The sequence below is a fragment of the Myiozetetes cayanensis genome, unplaced genomic scaffold (genome assembly GCF_022539395.1).
Source record: "Myiozetetes cayanensis isolate MyiCay16 unplaced genomic scaffold, myiCay2020 scf29, whole genome shotgun sequence".
NCBI lineage: Eukaryota > Metazoa > Chordata > Aves > Passeriformes > Tyrannidae > Myiozetetes > Myiozetetes cayanensis.
In genome coordinates this window covers 7061037-7081580 of record NW_026087510.1, presented here as the reverse complement: position 1 = coordinate 7081580, position 20544 = coordinate 7061037, and the positions used below count along the sequence as shown (strand labels likewise).

General features: G+C 49.3%; 1 protein-coding gene across 6 annotated transcripts; it reads right to left on the bottom strand.

Moving 5' to 3' along the window:
* Positions 1-1555: 1555 nt before the first annotated feature.
* Positions 1556-20494, bottom strand: C2CD2L (C2CD2 like). Of its 6 annotated transcripts, none has more exons than XM_050322879.1 (14): positions 20333-20494; positions 17170-17265; positions 16641-16760; positions 15169-15279; positions 14211-14327; positions 13471-13588; positions 13182-13305; positions 12595-12659; positions 11901-12028; positions 11433-11604; positions 9989-10090; positions 9243-9376; positions 8482-8764; positions 1556-7200 (listed from the first exon to the last, which is right to left on the bottom strand). In XM_050322879.1, the coding sequence occupies exons 2-14, from the start codon at positions 17170-17172 to the stop codon at positions 6980-6982; spliced, it is 1698 nt and encodes a 565-aa protein (XP_050178836.1). In that variant the 5' UTR covers positions 17173-17265; positions 20333-20494; the 3' UTR covers positions 1556-6979. The 6 variants fall into 6 exon arrangements, with proteins under 6 accessions (XP_050178836.1, XP_050178837.1, XP_050178833.1 ...); XM_050322880.1 differs by lacking the exon at positions 20333-20494 and adding an exon at positions 19980-20278; XM_050322876.1 differs by lacking the exon at positions 20333-20494 and adding an exon at positions 18912-19175.
* Positions 20495-20544: the final 50 nt, after the last annotated feature.

The following is a 20544-nucleotide window of genomic DNA, read 5'->3' as shown; positions in this document are numbered from 1 at the left end:
AAGTCCGAGCTGTATCTTCCCTGCATCCCCCCCAGTCCCTTACCTGTTCACGTGCGCTGCTCCCCGGCACATCCCTCGGCCCCTTCCTTGAGCGACGATCCAGGTACCTCACGTGCTTGCCCCAGGGAGACGCCCTCGCGATCACTGCTGGAGAGACTCCACAAAACGGACTGCTCCTCTGCAGAAAATGTCCACCAAAACATGCTCCAGACCACCACCCAGCAGGGCCCACCCCTCATCATCCTCACTGGCCACACCTGAGGCTGAGCCGCCCCTCGTCATCCTCACTGGCCACACCTGAGGCTGTCTTGCCCCTCGTCATCCTCACTGGTCACAGCTGAGGCTGTCCCGCCCCTCGTCATCCTCGCTGCACACCCGTGTGGCTATCCCGCCCCTCGTCATCCTCGCTGTCCACCCGTGGGGCTGTCCCGCCCCTCGCCATCCTCCCTGCCCCCTCGTGGGGCTGCCCCGCCCCTCGTCATCCTCCCTGCCCACCCGTGGGGCTGTCCCTCACAGGGGGGGACAGAATGGCGGTTGGCCTCTCAGGCGGGCGCGTGACCTGGTCTCTTTTAGGCAGGTAGACCTGGTGTCTGTGTTGGAAGGGTAGACCTGGTCTCTTTTAGGCAGGTAGACCTGGTGTCTCTGTCAGAAGGATAGACTGTCTCTTTTAGGTGGGTAGACCTGGTGTCTCTGTTGACAGGGTAGACCTGGTCTCTTTTAGGAGGGTAGACCTGGTGTCCATGTTGAAAGGGTGCCCCTAACCCTAACCCAAATAAAAGTAAGCTTTTATTGTTAACTCATTAGAGGATTTAATTATTTGATTAAAAAGCTTTAGCTTTGTGTGAGAGTATGTGTTAATGACGTGGCCACCTCTGAATGCCTGGAAGAAAGTGGTGTGCAAGAGAGAGGTGCTGCGTAGAGAGATATATATATATATTTGTAGACTTAATAATACATTACATAGGTGTTAGAAAAGTTTTTTAACCTAAAGGTGTTACATGAACCTATTTCTTATTAATGTGTATGGTTTGTCCACAAAACAAAAAGGGGGGATTTGTGGAGTGCTTAACTAGTAATAGACACCATGAACAAACCATACTAATAGGCCTCAGCCTGTCTTAGCAAGAGGCCTGCTTGCAGGTTGTGGGAAAAGTACTGTGCACTGATAAGAGGTTGCAGGAATGTAAACTATTTAGATAATAAGGAGGAGTTTTTGGAGAAAGATAATGATTTCATATCGCCTGCACAGCTGCATGTAACCACTGAACAGGGTGTTAGTGATACATGTTTGCTGCATGATTTACAGCATTTAACCAATGGTCTGAAGGTGTTCATGCGTTGCAGGACTCTGAAGGTATATAAGAGACTGAGTTATGTAAATAAAGTGGAACATCTGCTTGAATCATACTGGTTTGTGTGCGTTTGTTCACTGTGAGCTCCTCCGTCCATAGGGGTATATACAGTTTGCCATCATTTGAGTAAGAGAATTTAGAGGAGACAGGGACAGGGCAAGTCACAGCACTCTGACAGGTATGAAGTCTGACTCAAGGCCAGGTTTTGATTTCCATATGGTTTAATAAGTTAACAGATTCAGCCATTACACAGCAATAGACTTCTTCAAAATTTACAAAGGTGCAAGAACTTCATTTAGTCATAAGTAGTTTTATTCTCCTCTCTTAAATAGCTACGCAGTTCCAATTCTTTTCCCCAAAACAACCTGCAGTTAAAATAATCCACCCAGAGAGAAGTACATCAAAGTACAAAAAAGCACACACAAGGAGGGGCATTAATTCAAATTTCGTGTGGGTATTTGGTCCAGTACCTTATGAGCAAGAAAAGGTGGTGTGGAGCAGTCATGCCTGTAAGAAGGAGCTGCAATATCACAAGTACACAAAGACCTTTGCTAGAAGTTTGACCACCACTGGGATTGTTACTCTACCAGGAGACTCACCATGACCTTGCAGTGGGGAAGGTCAGGTGGAGAGAACAATGCAAAAGACCAAAACAACACAAACAGCAGCTTACTAACATTCCCCAGCTACCCAGAAATTACCTCTCTGTAGGTATAGCAAGCAATGAACCAAGAGAAGCCGCTGACGGAAGGAAATTGCACTGCTAGAGACAAGAAAACATAACAAAAATATTTTTAAGATTAAACTTTGCCATGTGCCCAGTTCTAGTCTAAACCCAGTACATGCCCATGTTGCTCTCATGGTTTGAAGAACTTCTCATTATGTTCCCCTCAAGTGAACCAGTTCTCCACCTGAGTAGTCTTCCCTTGCTCTTCCTTACTTCAGCCAATCTACCTAAAAACCTGTCCTCAACTACATAAACAACACAAGGGTGCTTGCAGGGGCAGGAGTTGGACTTGCTCAGGTCCGTGCAAGAAATGAATACGAATGGCACAGAAGACTCTCCCGACCCACCACTTAGCGCTGTCGTCCCCAGCGCCTTTGCAGCATTCCCAGTACAGGTGCTTGCAGAGTTATATTATAACCACATGCAAACCCACAATCCCTCTTACCTCAGTCAGACATGCATCGTGGCAAAGCCTCCAGCATCCTCAGAACACTGAGGCTGTGTAGTTCCCTTCATTTCTTCCTGTGCCTGACTCAAACATATCCCTAACAGGGCAACACCGAGGGCTTTTTTTTGATGAGGAGGCTCTTAAAAAGCCTTACCAAAGCATAGGGAGAGGATGCATCCAGAGAGAAATACACTCACAAGCATACTTGCAGCTAGAGCAAATCTATTTTCTTCAGAGCAGTAAAAATACACAACACAGGTAAGTTCTAGTAATTCTGTTCAACCAAAATTGAAAAAACAAAAACAAAAAAACCCAAAAAAAACCAAACACAAACCCCTCAACAAAACCCAAAACAAACAAACAAACAAACCAAAACAAAACAAAAAAAAACCCAACCAAACAACAAACCCCTCACAAACAAAAAAACCCAAAATGGCTGCTTTGGCTTCATTTACTGGTCACTGTTAGTGCTTATGTAGCTGACAATGAAACACCGCATTTGGAATACAGGCCCCCACAAGCAGGTTGAACTTCAGAACCCACCATGCATTCATGCCACTGCTCTGCTCCTCCTCTTCCATCACATATTTGGTCAAGGACCAATTTCACAAGGTGCAAATATTGAGCCTACCCTGAGACAACAATCTGCCAACTGCAGATTATTCAAGCTTACAAAATTCGACAGCAGCCTTGCCACTCCCTGGGGCTGCTTTGTGGTCCCAGCATTATGAAATGCCACAGACCCTGCAGCAGTGCCAAGGTGAGGGCATGGATATCTGGAAGAAGTTAAACAGGGAAATCAGATTTCAAATACCACTACTTCTGTCCTAAAGCCAGAAGCACTGGCAGGGATTAAACAAAAAAGAGGTTTCTTTAAGCAGCCATTCTATGGGGGAACAGTTTTTGGAGGGCAAAACCCTGTGTGACTTTCCCTTTCCTTCTGAGAAGACTAGGATAGAAGAATTGTTTCTCACACTAATAACCATACCTCCCCCATGAGGTGGACTCATTACTGCTCACACCTTTGGGAAGCTCACATAGTAGGGACTAACAAAACCAGCACCTGCTTCTTGGGGGATCAACACATTTCTGCAAAGGAGAAAGGAAGCCATATACAGATATGACGAGGAAGGATCAACGTGGTAATCAGGAGTGTACTGAACTAAAAAACTTCCAATACACACAGCTGAGCCCTTTCCCCCTCATCCCTCTGTAGCTCAAACAGCACTTTAGCCAAACACCTTGAAAAACAATCTGCACTTACCAGGAGCATTTAAAAGAATATAAAAGGTTACAGTATCAGTCTTATCAGTATGACTTTGAGAAGAAACAAAATCGCAGAAAATACATCTCCACTAGGAAACACAAGTAGATGCAGGACTTCTTAATGTATGGGCATGTGCTCAGTCAGCACTTGAAGATACCCCTTTCCTTTGCAAGTTGTCTAACCAGATACAAATTTGCAGTGCAATTTACTGCCTGTGATAAAAAAATTGCTAAAAATTCAAGGGAAGATGTGCCCCTACCATCATGCTTCCCATCTGCCATTCATTCTGCCAACTACAGTGCAGAAATCCTTGCCACATCAAAGCTCAAAATCAAAACCAGTACCTCCACTGTGATCAGGAGGCATAGCTGGAGCCAACCAGAAAGAAATACAGGAAAGCCCATAGACACGTGGCAGGAATTCCCATTTAAATGGGAATTTAAATGAGGACCAGCTAGAAAGGTACCCAAGGCCAGTGAGGAACCTGAGTTTCAGTTTTACTCCCTTTCCTATCACTTCTTCCTCCAAGTCAGACCAAAACATGCTGGTCAAGACTCTGGGTACATGTTTGTCAGACATCTCACATTTTCTGCCTCCAGTCCACAGGGACAAGGACAACACTGGCCAGCCCTCACAGCCCTCCTTGTGTACATGAGCCCCAGATCCCTGATTCAGAAGCCCAGTGACCCTCAGTGTTCACCTCCAACTGCTCCTCACCACAAGAGTTTGAGATGCTCTTGAAGTTTAAAGAAAAGAACACAGGACTATTAAATGAGACTCATGGCAAGTCCTGTGATTACCCCACAACTGATGGAGCTGCTGGCTCTTCTAAAAGTTCCCTTCTGCTCAAACCAGTGTTTCCACTGCAAGGCTTCCCAGCCATCCCACTAGAGAAGCACTCCTGTCTGGGTTCAGCCAGCACTCTTCACCCAAAGCTACCCTGACAGGGTATTAAAAGGAATAAATAAAAACCAAAAATCAAGCATCAAATACTGCCATCGCTACAACTCACAGAGGGGAAGGTGCAAGAGAGAATGCCAAACTGGAACCAAACCCTGGGACTCTGGCAGAAAGGGCGCGCTGGGGAAGGACAGCACCATGTGTGACACCACCAACCCAGCAAAGGAAGGCCACATCCAACTGGTGGCTGGATCCATACACGAGAGCCACGGATTGCCAGGTTCTATCAACACCAGAGCAGGAGCTGGTCACTTGCTTCAAGGAAAATGATCTTCAGCGAGAAACAGAGATTTCTCCAACATCCATAGTGCATGGAACTGCAAACAAAGCCACAGTACCACGTGGACAAGGAAAGAAACTAAAGATAGAAGACATGGTAGAGCTTGAGGATGACAAAGACTCTGGCACCAAACCAAATGAAGAGGTTCCTGGTAAGCCAGTTGGACCAATCGTATTTTTCACACATGCCCAATCACATGGGGAATCAGCAGGAAAAACAAGGAGTCCCTAGGTGACTCTGGCCTTCCCTACCGGCACAAATACCCAAGAGATACCCTGAGGCTCCCACCTGTAAATCCTTTTGCAGCGCAATATCCAGAGACGTTCCAGTCTTTGGAAATGGCACACAGCAGCAGTAAGTAAGGATTTGTCCTTTCAAAGAACACAACCCATTTTATGCACACCATCAAGAGAACTGTTTTTTTCAGTTGGTAGCATCCTGCACTAAGCAGGGCAATAGCCATTACCTCAGTACTGAAACAGGGGAGCAGAGCTGGCGAATGGAGTCAGGCCTAGGCAACAGCTCTTCCATGAGTTGTTTCTACCCCTCTGTTCCACTTTCTTAACCTTATAAGCCACAGGAGAATAGGAGCTTCCACTGAAACTAGGCATGCTGACAGTGGCATGAGTGTTTCTCCAAGGAGCATTGTTATGCTCTTCAAAGGGAGCCTCTGGGGACATTATATTCACAATGTGCACAGGTCAGACCAGTCAACCATTCATCTAGAAGGGCAGTCTTCTCCCACAAAAGCAGTCAATTTTCCCCTGCATGCCCCTCTCTCTGCAAATACCACTGCAGAAATGCCCCCTCTGTTTGAAAGCAGTGGATTGGGTTTGCTAGAAGAAAGGAAATCAAGAAAGGTTCCGTTACAGGAAACCCTTTCATCAGTGAAAACATAAACTCTTGTCTCTTTTTACTATGTGCTTTCAGGCTCCCCATTAGACTGCCCTTTTACCACATTCCTTGCCATCCATTCCAAGCATGGTGCCAGTCCTCAGTACGAAAACCACGAGAGCGCACGAGGCTGGGCCCTCCACAGGTCCAGAAGACAGGCTGGCACCCCTTCGGCAGCATCCCCAACCACCCCCAAGGGTAAGGGATCTGCTCATAGGACAACTGGTGCATACATGCAGCACGGCCCCTTCACCATTCAAGAACGTGGTTGTGGAAGGAGGGCTGCATCACAGGGTGAATGCACAGGGTGGCAGAACTGACGGCACTGACCAGGCATTCTTGCAAGGGCCCAAGAACTTGTGCAGTGGTTAAAACTTCCTTCTTCTTAGAGACTCCTTCCTTCACCAGCATAGCACAGAAAGCAGGGGTCTCTCAGTGCTGTCCGAACCGGTTGTTCCAAGGACAGTTCCCATGTAGAGAACCACAGCTTGTTCTCCTGCCAGCTCACAGCCCAGGAATGCATGGCCCCGAGCTCACCTCAGGTTACAGCCTCTGCACCAAGGACAAGCAATAAGAGCGTTTAGATCATCATCAACCGCATCATTCTCTCTGGCTAAAAGAGCTGAGCGAGGCTACATCCCACACTTCTTAGCCATGTAGCTCACCCAATAGTTTCTTGATCTGCAACTCTGAAGGTTGCCACCTGAGAGACCTGCCTCCCATTTCCAAGAGACACCATGATGCCAGATGACTATACAGGTGGAATCACTTCTGCAGCTCCTGGGACCCCTGGGGGGATTAGCATGACACCTGGATTTTCTGGGAGAGCACGGTGGGGTACAACAATCAGAGAAGGCTAAGCCAAGGCAGACAAGCAGCCTAGGTCCCAGGTTTGCCACCTCCACTCCCCAGATGGTAAAAAGCACTGGGGTGTCTTCCCTCAGCCAAGGTTGGAAAGAACTGGACTGCAAGTCACAGATACCATGGAGTGGGAAGACAAGAGACTATAAAAGGATCTCTGAGAAATCTTTCCAATGGGCTTCTTCCTCCTTCAGTTCTCAACAGTTGATGTGCTGTCACTACCTTTGGGTTTGGATTTAGACTTGAAGGAGAAGCGCTTGATGAGGCGATGAGAAAAGCTACCAGCTTTCTTCCTGGTGACAGAGTTGGCAGTGACATTAGACAAGTCCTCGTGTGACTGGCTCAGGCCCGCTTCCTTCTGCTTGCTCCTTCTCCGGAAGATGAGCTTGGTACCACTCCGAAGAAAGCCAACTGCAGAGACAGAAAGGAAGGAGACAGAAACCATGAGAGCGTCCTGTCCTGGCCAGTTTTAGGGACGGTAACACACCTGGCCATTCTCAGATATGCAGCAAAGACCTCTCCACCCCAGGTGGCAGAAGTCACAGCAGTCTGCAAATCCCAGCTCCCAAATGCAAGGCAAAGTCTCTGTTCATGACAGACTGCAATGCCAAAAAGCTGATTCACTATGCATTCCATCACATGTCCCCTCTGCATAAACTTCCTTTTACACAACATCTTCCCCTCACTGGAAATATGCAGAATTGTAATAGAAAGGCAAGATCGATATGAATGGAAAATGAATAAGAACACCTGAATGTGAAGACCCTGGGAGGAACACACAAGGGGAAAAAGGCCCTCAGACTAGGTCGTCTCAAGGGCACACAGATCAACTGGTCGTCAGGCCCCTGCAACAATTGCCTGTGGTTTCACAGGCCCAATCTGGAGGCAAATAATGCCAATGGCTCCTTATGACCCACACAAGCATGAGAGGATGGAGACACCAATTGCCATCAGTCTCAAATGGATCAGAAAGGCATATCTAAAACTTGCATGCCATATAGCACTACAACGGTATTTCTCGCAAGAGGGGGTGTGCTTTCTGTCTTCCCTCTCTTCCCCACCTACCAGGTCTCTCAAGAATCTGGGTTACACACCTTTCTATCCACTGACATGAAAACAAGGGGCCTCCACAATTCAAACCACACCTGGTTGTAACAGGGTACAACCGCCCAAAACTTGTCCAACTCTCATATTCCGAGTAATCAAGATTGCGATTTGCATTTGTTTACATAAGATGGTAGCTAAACAAAAATGCTGTGGCTATGAGCAGACAAATCCAAGTTGTGCCATCCACCCAACTGCCACAAGGGAGGAAAGTCCAGAACAGCAGCTAGGTTGGGGCAGGCCTGCTCCATCATTTAAAAGTAGAGAGTTTGTGTGGACATCCTACACTACAACAGGTCAGAGGCAGTAGCTGCTTTGATATTAGCAGGGAAAGAAGCAGGGCATCAAGGCCCATACAATCCATGTTGTTGGGTAGCCTGCATTTTCACACCAGAGGTGGCCAGATTCAGAGGAGGAATCATTATTTACAGATGTGCACCTGATCTGTGGATGTAGAAGTCATAGAGAGAAAACGGTTCTCTGATGTACACAAGCTGCGGACCCCATTCTCAGCTGGGGAACTCAGATGTCACTTTGTCCTTATGTACAACAGGCCAATGTTAGCTACCATCTAACAGTTCATCTTACCTTTGTGATCTTTCAAGCTCCTGGTCTCAAGGGCTCCTGTGGAGCCAGTTTCAGACTCAACATCTTCCACTGATGGTCTTTCAGAGATGTCTGATTGCGTTGTCTCATCCAGCTCCTGACTGGCCCGTTGTCCCAATAGTGACGCTTCCAGCGGCTGTGACGATTCGGTATAATCATGCATCTGGTCAGCTGTGCCCTCTGTTGCAGAGTCCCCAAATGCTGTGGCTTCCAGGGATGCAGCATAACCCAGAGAAAGTGCCATTTCATCTTGAGCAATAGGTACCTGAAGGGGGAGTAGAAGGGCAGACAGACATGGAGACAGGACTGAAAGAATTGCAATCATCTCCCTTCTGCCATCTACACCTACATACGGATGCTCCAGTTCTGATCATCAGGCATCACCGATGCACAATCATCATTTTTTTGCTGAAACATTGCCAATTACAGAGCATTCTGCAGCACCTCCCTCACTCCCACAGCCAAGTCCAAGAACTCCTTATATTCTCTGCGAGGATCAAACACAGCTATGGCAGCAGGCTCCCTTTCTGAAGATGCCCTTTGTGAACTCCCACTGGCAGCTGACCTGCAGACTGGCAAGGTACCTTTTAACGCTCACTGGGAAGCCGCAAAAGGCTTCTGCTGAGCCAGTCATCTGTGTTGGAACCTTCCCAAACTGGTTCCTACAGGACAAGGTAGTTTCATGCATGCATTCCTAGAAACAACCTCCCAGACTGGAAATGCAGCTCTGATCTACCAGAGACCTTGGAAACTCCTGAGATGATCAGTGTGCTACGTTTTGTTGGTGTCTTCTTGGTGGTCTTGTTATTTGTCTCAGTTAGCTGCCTGATCGCCGTCTCGGCCACTGGATCCAAACCATTGGGCATATGGTCATCCCCTGAACACAAGAAAAATACCAATGCTTGGAGTAGCAAACCTTCAGCACAGGCAAAAGGTCGCTTGCTGACTGCAATACTTATAATAGGCAACTTACACGCACCCAAAGGTAGACAACAGAATTTATTACAGACCTGTCCAAATAACTCAAACGAAGGAAGCTCTGTATAGCTAGCTCTTGGCTTTTTTAGGCATTTCCCACCAGGCATATCATTAAAATACCCCTCCCACTCAGTAAAGGTTTCCAAGAGTTTGGGCAGCCCTGGCTGTAAACTGTCAAAGCCGTTGCAGTGCTCTGTTTCAGACACAATCAGAGCCCAGAGTGCAGGGTGACCAAAGCTTTTTGGGTCCGGACAGCCTGCAAAGTTCTTGTCAAGCAAGGAAACACTCAGACTCACTGACTGGATAGCCAAAGCAGAATGTCCTATACCTGCCTCCACCTCACCACTAGTCCTCCAGCCCTGCCTTCACTCAGGCACCCGGACGTAACGTGTTTATATTTGCCGCAGCAAATATAAACACGTTCAGTGAACCACACTCAGACTACCACTTTCCAAGAAACGCTAAAGAAAACAGTTTCTTCACTAAGAGCCTCAAATTTCCAAGCACTTACGGCTATTGCTGGGCAAGGGGCCATGAGGACAGCCAGTCTCCAAAAGCACTGTTGTCTTCTTTTCAGTCACTTCCACCTTAGAAGGCGACCTCGATGGTGAATCTTCATGGCAAAAGAGACACAGATACCAGTAAGCGGAGATGAAGCTTAGGCAACTATGCTACTGTATTGTGGTCCCTCCACACAACCCCAAAAAGCCTCCATCAAGTGTGTGGAGATCCTGCAAGGCTGGCTCTGTAAAGCGTTGCGGCACAGAAGCAGTAAGAAGCCTATTGAGAAAACCATAGAATCACAGAATAGTTTGGATTGGAAGGGACCTTAAGGATCATCTCATTCCAACCCCGCTTCCACTAGACCAGGTTGCTCAGAGTCCCATCCAGCCTGGCCTTGAGCACTCCCAGGGATGGGCAGCTACAGCGTCTCTGGGCAACCTGTGTCAGTGCCTCACCACTCTAACAAGCAAGGCTTTCTTCCTAATAGCTAATATAAATCTACCCTCCTTCAGCTTTAATCCATTCCCCCTCGTCTTAACACTGGAAAAAGTCCCTCTTCAGTCCCCTTTAGGTACTGGAAGGCTGCTTGCTATAACGTCTCCCCAGAGCCGTTATTCTCTTCTCCAGATTGAACAGCCCAAACTCTCTCAGCCTGTCTTCATCGGGGAGGTGTTCCAGGCCTGTGACCAACTTAGTGGCCCTCCTCTGGACTCACTCCATCAAGTCCATATCTTTTATATGGAGGGGGTCCTAGAGCTGGACACAATACTCCAGGTGGAATCTTACAAGAGCAGAGTAGAGGGGGAGAATCACCTTCCTTGACCTGCTAGCCATGCTTCTTTTGATGCTGCCCAGGATACGGCTGGCTTTCTGGGCCACAATCCTGTGAAGCAGCTGCTCACAGGACCTCATTCATGCCATTTCCCAGTCTCATCTCATGGAATATCCAGCACCACATTCATCAGGATGCCAGACTGCAAGTAGCAGCTATCCCTAGTATGTAAGGTCAAGACACTTTCAGTTCCACAATCACTACATACAGCGTAACTTCTTCAGAAGTGAAGGAAACAGAAGAAGAGTGGCTAAACACTCAGCCCAACATCACACAGAGGTTTACGTGACAGCATATGCGTTAGACTTTGACCATCAAAGGGTGTGAGAGAAGCTAAGTCCTTCCTCACCTCCCCGCAAACACAGGGCTGCATCAATTCCCTCCCCTAGGGATATGCACAAGTTTCCAGCCAGCCACAAGACGCTCAGGGAACAGCAAGGATGCCCGCGTTCTCACCCACAAGCCAAAAACAACGCGTAAGGAGTCAGCCTGCAATAACCACATGTGATGGCGAAACAGTTTTGCTACTACCTGCATGAGCTGCCTCAGGAGCATTGTGCCTAAGACTGTGCTGCCGTAGCAGCCACCTGCACAATATACCTGCTGCAGGCAGCCTCACCCAGTTTGCAGTCTGCCTTGGGCCGGGACTGAATCGTGGTGACAGTAGTCACAATGGTGCCGTCGGGCATGATGGTCCGGTCCATCTCCACCTTCTTAGTAGGAGTGATGCTGGTTCGCAGAGATGTGGTGTGCTGAGCATTCAAAGAGGCGGAAGACTCCTGGAATAGCAGCTATAAAGAGTAAAGCACTGCTCAGAGAGGCTCTGTTCCCCCCAGATAGAAAGGCAGGCATATTTGGGCAATAAAAGCTAGGGTTCTGGGTACTGAAGAGCCATCCTCACTACAGTGTCAATTCCAGAGGGACGCTCAGGAACTGAGGGTCAGGCACCACCCCTCCTTGGCATAAGGGTTTGCCAGCCCCCTGGGCCAAGCTCAGCCCCAAACATGCTTGTCTCCAGCTAGAGGCTCACATCATGAACACTTTCAGAGCATACATTAGTGCAGAGCTTGTGGAGTTGTGAACTCACCTCCAGTGTAATGGTAGCTTCAGTTGTCAGTGACTGCCCAGCTCCTGGGGCCAGTGAGCAGACGTGTCTTCCAGATGGTCGTTTGCCCAAAGAATCAATCAAAAGTGTGGCATATGCCAGCAGCACACCTGCAAGAAGGAACAAGAAAATGAAACACACCAAATGACCTTAGCACCTCAGATATCTCCCAGGCATCTCCCTGCTCTTGGGAAGCAGCCCCATTGGCCAACAAAGCAGATCCCCACCACATTGCTAGCTCCCAGGTTCAAGAGGGAGAAAGGGCAGGCAGCACTCCGCTGCTCCTCTTTAACAATCCAGAAATCAACTCCCTTAAAAAGGTGGCCATTGTGTGGCCTCCATCAAAAATAGATGCTACAGTTAGTCCCTGAGTTAAGAGCCTTCTGCAAAGTTCTTCTGATACATGGGGCATGCCTCTAACTGCTTCAGAGCAGAGACGGACAGGCCACAGGAATCTCCTAGTTCAAGTCAGACTCAGACCATCTTTGTAAGAAAACCAGAACTGAGTTACTTCACGCAGACAGACGCTCACATAAAGCTGGATATGAAAAATCCTTTGCAGAGTTCATCGCACATCATACCGACACAGCACTACCACAAGCTTAAAGCACAGTAAGTCCCTTAGGCATTTTTGTCTCCCCATCTTATAACCCATCTTATGGTTGCCCATACTCACTTCCCACTCCGTCGCTATTCCCCAGCACCTGTAGCTTCAGCTCTTTGCTTTTAGGCCCCAATTCCCTGTTGAAAGAGAAAAAGATGGGCTGCTGTTAGGCACTGTTTCCAAAGTGGCCACAGAGCAAACAGCTCCATTCTGTATCTTCTCTCCCTCAAATCTCACATGCCTCGTCACCTTCTCCAAAGCTCCAGTATCATGCACTGCTTGGGAGGACATGTGTAGGGCAGAAATTACACACAAGAGAACTGTGGTTTGTGTCCCCTGCAGGGCTGTGTAGGCTGCCAGAGGAAGCTGAGAGGGTAATCTGCCTGGAACGCTGAGAGTTACGTTACAGCCCTCCTGTGCCTCCTGTTACCAGAATCAGTTCTTCAGCCCACCCAGTTAAAACACAAGAGTGTCCACAGTAGCTAGAAATATGAACACGCAGGCTTGGGCCACTTGCTGGAAGCAGCAACACCAGCACAGGAGCAACACAAACAGACACTGCCTTGTGATGTCAGACTCCACCTCTGCACCAACCACAACTGTTATTGCAGAATGACACCCAGAGACTGTGCCGATCTGGAAGCAGGGCAGATACTTACAGAAAGAGCTCCTCATTCCACTCCATCTCTCCTGCAGCACTGGCACTGTCAGCTGTCATTGGCCTTGTCCACTTCTGCTGCGGGGGACTGTCTAGCTCTGCTACACAGCATATCTCCCCAACTCCTGCAACAGAGGGACAGAGGGCATGCATGCACTCATCAGCATGAGGCACTGGTTCAGCAGACACACGCCCCTCTATTCCATTCAAACCCACCCAAAACATCCACTCACTCCAATCTCACCACCTGCACACTTGCCCCTGTGGATCAGCAATGTTTTCACGCTTACCTCCCTTCCCCTGGCAGCCCAAGTTCAGCACTCGAAGATTCCGGAGCAACAGCTTAGAACCCGGAGGGGCTGCTGCTACTCCAGACAGGGACTCTCGAGTCAACTTATTGCTGGGTACCTGAGGAATGACAAGAGCAAGAGCGATGCCTTTATCATTCACTCGCCAGCAGACAGCAGCAAGATGCATGACGTTGGTCCTCGTATCTACTAAGTAGCTCCTCACACCAACACGGGAACACAAACAGAGCCATCCAGAAATGTTGCAGGTTTCCCAAGCTATCAAGCTCCGGTGGGCCCTCGTCTTATGTCAGGTGGGAAGTTTAAAGCAGACAGAAAAGGAGACAGGCAAGAACAAGCTTGCTGGCTGCCAGACAGTCAACTGACAATGACAAACCATGGACCATTCCATGTCTGCAAAGGCTACCCTGGACAGAACCTTGGTGTTCGGGGCAAGGGAGACTGCCAAAACAGAGACAAGTCTCAGGCGGTCTGGCTCCAAAACAACACGACCAACAATCAGCACTCAAGAAATAAGGCATAGAGGTGCCCTTTGAAGCAGTTTCTAATTATCCCTATGCCCCATGTTGCAGAACCCCAACTCCTATGACAGTGCAGGTCAGGATTCAGCTGTTGCCCAGAAGTGAGACTCAACCCTTGGATTCCTGCCTGAGTCTCAGCCCTCAGAAGTGTCCTGGGGCCTGAGTTTGAGGCACAAGGATGACAGGAGGAGAGTGCCTTACCGCACTGGCTCCAGCGGTGCAAGCCATCAGGTTCACTGTCATGGCTGGCTGTGTGCTGACAATGGTATCCTCAATCAGATCCCTTATCGTGGACAGATCCACTCTCCCTTCATCCTTCTCTCCACAAATCAAGAGGAAATGCAGGAAAGTCATAAAATATCAACACATTTTCTCCTTTTACAACTACAACTGCCTCCCAAGCCTCTAAGGTACTACACAGTCTTTCTCCTAGTAATAACCTCCCAGATACTCTTTCTGTATCCCACAGTCACTCTCCCCAGTGAGTTTCCGTGTAGCAGCTGCATGCAAATGCAAGCTTTCTAAATGAGAAAAACTAGGCCTCTACATCTGTAGTCTACCCGTTGTAAATTTTTACAATACAGCTTTTATAGTTTGTCACATCCTCACTACCTCACAAAATGGTACTACTGCACTACTGGGAAAACTGACGCATTCCTACTTCTACTTGGAATAAAGTAATAAAGGTGTCAATAAAACAAGCAAATCAACCAACCTATCTGAATCACAGAAGAGCAAGCACACCCACGTTCAGCTCATTAAACCTCTAACACCCATGGGTTCTACACATTACTGTCTCAAGAAAACCCCAAACAAACACAACAACAAGCAAATACCACCTCATACACTCCTCACACACACACAAAAGTGCCAACCCAGCTCATTTTGTAACTCTACACCTGACAATAGCAGGAGGAACCTACAGAATCAGAAAGCCTTCAACAGATATCGGTACTGCTTCAGCCCTCTTGAAGATGTGCTGCTTTGACACAGCCGAGCTAGTATCGATTCCAGGGTGAAAGAATCCTCTCCCTAAAGGGCCACGGCAGCAAGTTGCCAACCTTCCCCCTCCACAGCAGAATTCCTCCCAGCTCGACACTGTTTCTACTGCTCCCTCCCTTCCTCCATCAAGGTCAGTCTCCCACCATGCGCCACTCACCTCAGGAAGCTGAAGTCTTGGAAGAACCAAAAGGTCCAAGTCTGGTTTGTCCTTGAATGTCCATGACACCAGGAGACTCTCATTCTCTATCTCCTCCAAGTGGATCTCCACCTGGCTCAGAACAAATACTCATAATCAGGAACAGTTTCTGTTTTTATTATGTGCTTTTTGCCCCACTTCAAAATCAGTGATTGAAAGGCACTCACACCAATGCAACAGTAAGACACAGAACATAAGAACAAAAGTGCTCCCAGGCCTACAGAATAAAGCAGCTGCAGAAGCCTCATTGCTCCACAGCAAGATCTGGCTTCCTCACTACTGGTAAGTAACCAACAAGAGGTGCATAGAATAGGAAAACCAGAATTGGGAATACAGTACTTGAAGTATTCCAACAGTCAGGTATATGGTAATCTAACCAGCATTTCCTAAAGTAGCAGCAAGATCTCAATTAGAGTACCACATGCAATTCTGTACAAGAACAATCAACCCAAGACTTCAGCAGTGCAGACAAGGAAACCTAGAAAATGCTAGTGAGTAGGGGAGCAATTGGATGAGATGTGAGAAAGGGGACTTTCAAAGATGAAAAGCAACTGCAGTTGCTGCACACAACTAGATTGGCAGCAGGCACACTAAATACTGAGGAGAGAGAGGAGCTATTTAAACGACCACAAAACACAGGCACAAAATAAAACTGGGATGACCTGGGATATACATTAAAATTATAATAAGGCTTCTGAGACCAAAGGGGTTCCAGAACAACTTTCCAACTGCAATACCTGCAATAGCATGGGATTGGTTTCTGCTACCACCGAGTTACTTCTAATCTCACCGTGATTTATTTTATTACTATTATTTATTTATTTATTTTGCTATAGTGCAAATGAATGCAGTCTCCACACAAGATATCATGCCCAGTGTCTCGTCCTTCATCATGATGGGAACAAAATCACATTCCAGAGAATCAAATCCAGCCAGAGAGTGACTATGGAGTTATCATCCTTTGTGATTTCACACAGCTTCTGTTCTGGAAGAAGCATCTCCGATATTCAACACACAGATAACAACTGTATCGTGCTCTTGTGAATGTAATAAGGGGAACACTGACAAGTAAACTACTCCTCACGATGGTCTTCTTTTTCACACCTATCCATTATGTCATGAGAGGAACTGAATTTTCTGGACTTCTTAAATAGCCACTTAAAAACACATCATAGAATGCTGCCATGCCTCAAAACTCTCTGGATTTTCTTACAGCTATGTTTCATAGCCAAAATCTGCAGAACAAGACTCAGAAAACAGGACTGGGCATGCCGAAGGGGAATATCTGCCACTTCACCAAATGTTAGTGATAGCACGCTGCTTCTTCTAGCCCAATGATGTCTTTATTTGCACTAAATCTGGTCCTCCTTCCTCGATCAGTGTGGGACTGGATGAAAGAATAAGGTCAATGTCTACCTTCTTACAATTTTTACCTGAGCCTGTATCACAGCCAAAGTGACATGATAGGTGTCCACAGAAACAGCAACTGGGGACTGCTGAGTAACAGAGACAGGGAATTTCACAGCTTCAGCTGACAGATGGCAGCACAGCACCTAGGGAAAAGAGATGAGTTTCTATCCCAGCAAGAGGCAGTTAAGTTACTCTCCCCAGGTTCCACACTGTGAACCTGCCACTTCAGACTCTGTACATGAGGCAGTAAGGACAAATTGGTGACAGTAGCTCTCATCTCCGCTCCACTGTAGGAGATGATGTTTGGGCTCAGCATTCATACAGCCCATCTCACCAACACATCTCCCCTCACAGAGCTCTCCCAGAGCTCAATGATGTATAGCCCCAGAGCCTCTGAACAAGAGACAGGCCTCCAAACTCTACAACAGACCTTGCCCAAAACTTCCTCAGTCCCACCATCCCTGTCACAAAAGTCTCAGCAATCTCCGTAGAACACACCACCAGTCAAGGGAGAAACCCCACACAGTACAATTCAGAACAGTAAAGCCTTACCATGCTGTGGTCTGACTGGCCCTTGCACGTCACACAACTTATATTTGCTGCTGGTGGTAACTGAGGACCCTCTTCAAATGTGATCTGTACTGAACTCTACAAAGAGAAAACTCTGTTAGTTCCCAATAGTCAGGGTAGCCCAGATAGTTTCAAAGAGAACGAATGATTCTGATGTGGGAATCCAGAGATGCTCCAGTCTGTTTTCACAAATCCAGACAGCACACAAAACCATCCCACCACAATGCAACGCTACCCACCTTGCTTGTCTGTACAGAGAAAAGAAACAAAGTCTCCATTTAAGGCTCAAAGTCACAAACGCCATGTTAATTTCAGACAGATAAGCCCAAATGAGAATGGAAAAATTGTTCTGGATAGTAGGTCAAGTGTGTTAACCCTTCTCCATTGCAGAAGCTTTTCTGTTTCTCCTCTCTCCCCCCTATGCTAATCCTGCTCCAAAGAAAGAAAAATACCAAACCACCACCACCAAAACAAAAAATCCCCAAACTAAATAAACAGTTAACAACAACAAAATCCACATCCCCAGCATATGGTACATCAGCTCCTCTGCTCAACTCGTTCCTTTTTTCCACCCTCTCCTGGTTTATTAGATTACAATCTCCACTATGGAGGGACCTCTTCTTCATTTGAGGACTTCCCCACATCCCCATATTACAGGGATGGTTCTGAACAAAGAATTCTTCTCGAGAAATACAAGACCAAGATAAAGAGTTGAGAGCATCCCTGAACAAAACCTAGCCCTCAGAGATTCCCTCTGCTCACAAGGGACAAAAAGAGAGAGAAAGTGGGCAATCTGGGCTCTAGAGCATGACTTTACGTGAATTCTAAATTCTGGAACTTACAAATTCAGGTAATTTTTGTAAGAATCTGAGTAATTCAGCATGTGACAGAAAAGCACAGTATATCAGGTATGGGCAACTTCTGACACTTCCATCGGCACTGTGAAGAGGGGCATGGAAGCAGAGGGTGTGTTTCCTGGCGGGGGGGGGGCCGGGGGAGGAAGGCACTTCACACTGAATCTAGCCTAAAATTTGTCACTTTGTCAAAAGGGGAGACATTTTCCTTTTTCTTGCCAGAAAAAGTCTGCATCTTTCTTCAAGGTTTTGACTGCTTTTTCTTCAAACGTTAGCCTCATGCTAACCTTTTTTACCTCTTCATTTTCCTATACAACTTAACAGAAATTCACCCCCTTCCCGTTCACACGACAGAAAAAAAAAGGAGACTACAACACATTTTGGAGCGCTTTGGACCACAGCTTTTTGTGGGCATTAAGCCCCTGCCTTGCAGGCAATATAAGCTATAAGCAATTATTTCCACATGAAAATCATCTAGGCATGTTCTTCTTCGTGAACGCCAAAACTATACATCAGTATAAAAGTAATACTGGGACATTAAAGAAAATAAATACCAGAAAAATGTTTAAGAAATTGCTGGGGAAACTTCAGAGTGGCTACAGCAGCTCGGCTCCCCACAGCTGGCCATGCTTCTGCCCCAACCCGGGCTACCCGAGCTCGGTACCGGCACTCGCGGGAGCGACGCCCTGATCCGCGCAGGCCGAGCCGAGCCGCCCGCAAGGTTCCCAGTGCCTGACGGCTCCTCCGGACAGGGAAGGGCTGCCCCGGCACCAGAGAACAAAGGGCGGGCGGGCTGGCGGCCCCACCTCAGCTCAGCTCCGCTCCCCTCGCCGCCGCCCTCCGCGCTCCCCCGGCCGGGCCCCGCCGTACCCCGTGCCGGCGTGCCTGGCTGTTGAGGGCTCGCACCCAGGCCCGCTGCCACTGCTCCCGCAGGGACCGAAGGGCGAGCAGCGCGGCGAGCAGCGCCTGGGCCCCGGCCTCCTCCGCCGCCGCCGCCCCGCGCCGCCGCGGCGCCCGCAGGGCCGCGGACCGCCAGTACTGCAGCAGCCAGGCCGCCACGGTGAGCAGCGAGGCGGCGAAGAGCAGCACCAGCGCGGCCCAGCCCAAGTCCGGCCCCATGGCGCGGGAGGTCAGGGCATGGCTGGCGGGCAGCCCGGCGCGAGCGGAGGGGAGGCGGCACCACCCCACTCACGGCTCCGGGCGCACGTGGCCCCGCCGCAGCCCCGCGCGCGCTCCCGCCGCCGCCTCCTTCCTTCCTTCCGGCGCGGCGCAGCGTGCGCCCCCCCCGCGGCCCGGAGGAACCGCGTCTCCGCCACCCGCTGTTCGCCCCGCGCCCCCACAGCGAGGGACCCTCCCGGCGGCTGCCGCCAGCATTCTCTTCTGCGAGAGCCCAGCTGAAAGCCCAGCTCCCCCACCGGCTTTCCGAGCTCCCATTCACGGCGCCTTTCCCCTCACGTAACGCTCCTTCCCGGGAGCCGCTACCTCGTTCGCACCAAGCACGCAGGACTCGCCACCAAGGTGGAACCTTTCCGTTCGTCTGCTTCAGCTTGTGCCACCCTCGCCGTGGAGCAAAAGCAACGTGAGGTTTGCTCACCTCACGACAGTTGCAACCCGAGGTGCCAGCGGCCAGGTGGCAGCGATTCCTTGGTGCTGCAGCTCGAGAGTCTCTGGCCAGCCAAAGATCATCGCACCTCTGTGCTATGCTTTCCTCCCCAGCAGTACTATGTGCCCGCTTCAAAGTTTATTTAAAGTTTACAAAATCACGTTCAACAGGCAGCGGAGCAGAGGCGGCCTCTCAACACAGCAGGAGCTCTTTGGGTGGCACAGATAAGGCCATCAGAAACCATTTCCGGTTGCCACAGAGATGCAGGGCACGAGAGTGCTTCTTGCTGCTACCGGACTTTTCGCTGCCTCTCCCCTTTGCTGATCTACTCATACCTGAATGAACACCTGTGCGTGGACATCGCGCCTATCCTGCCGTGCCCCCCCTCGACCGCCTCCGCAAAAAGGGGGGAGGGGGGGAGAAGCCCCGACAGTCCAACAGCTGTTCAGATTCCCTGGCAACTGAAAATGAAAATTTTACTGAAGTTTCCCAACATCTGAGGAAAGGCGTGGGGCAACGGAACCGACGGCCGCTCCGTTCTCCACTCTCGGGCATCCTGCACCCCGGTAATCCGGCTCCCCGCCGGCGACTGCACCGCTCCCCAGACCCGAGCAAAACGCTCCTCCGTGGGGAGGCGGGAGGAGCCACCGGCCTTGGCCCGCTCCCCGCGGCGGGGGAAGGGGCGTACCTGCTGTTCGGGGGTCGCCCCGGCGGCTATGAGGAGTGGGGGCGCTGCGGGGCGGAGTCCGTAGCGAGGCCGCTCCCGCCCCAGGGCGAGCGCTGCTCCCGGCGCAGAGCTTTGCTCCGCGGGTCACGGAGGAGCCGCGCGGATTCCGGCGGCGGGCACAGGCGCGGCCAGAAACCCTCCGGCTCCCGGCCGGCGTCCGACCAGAGCCCCAT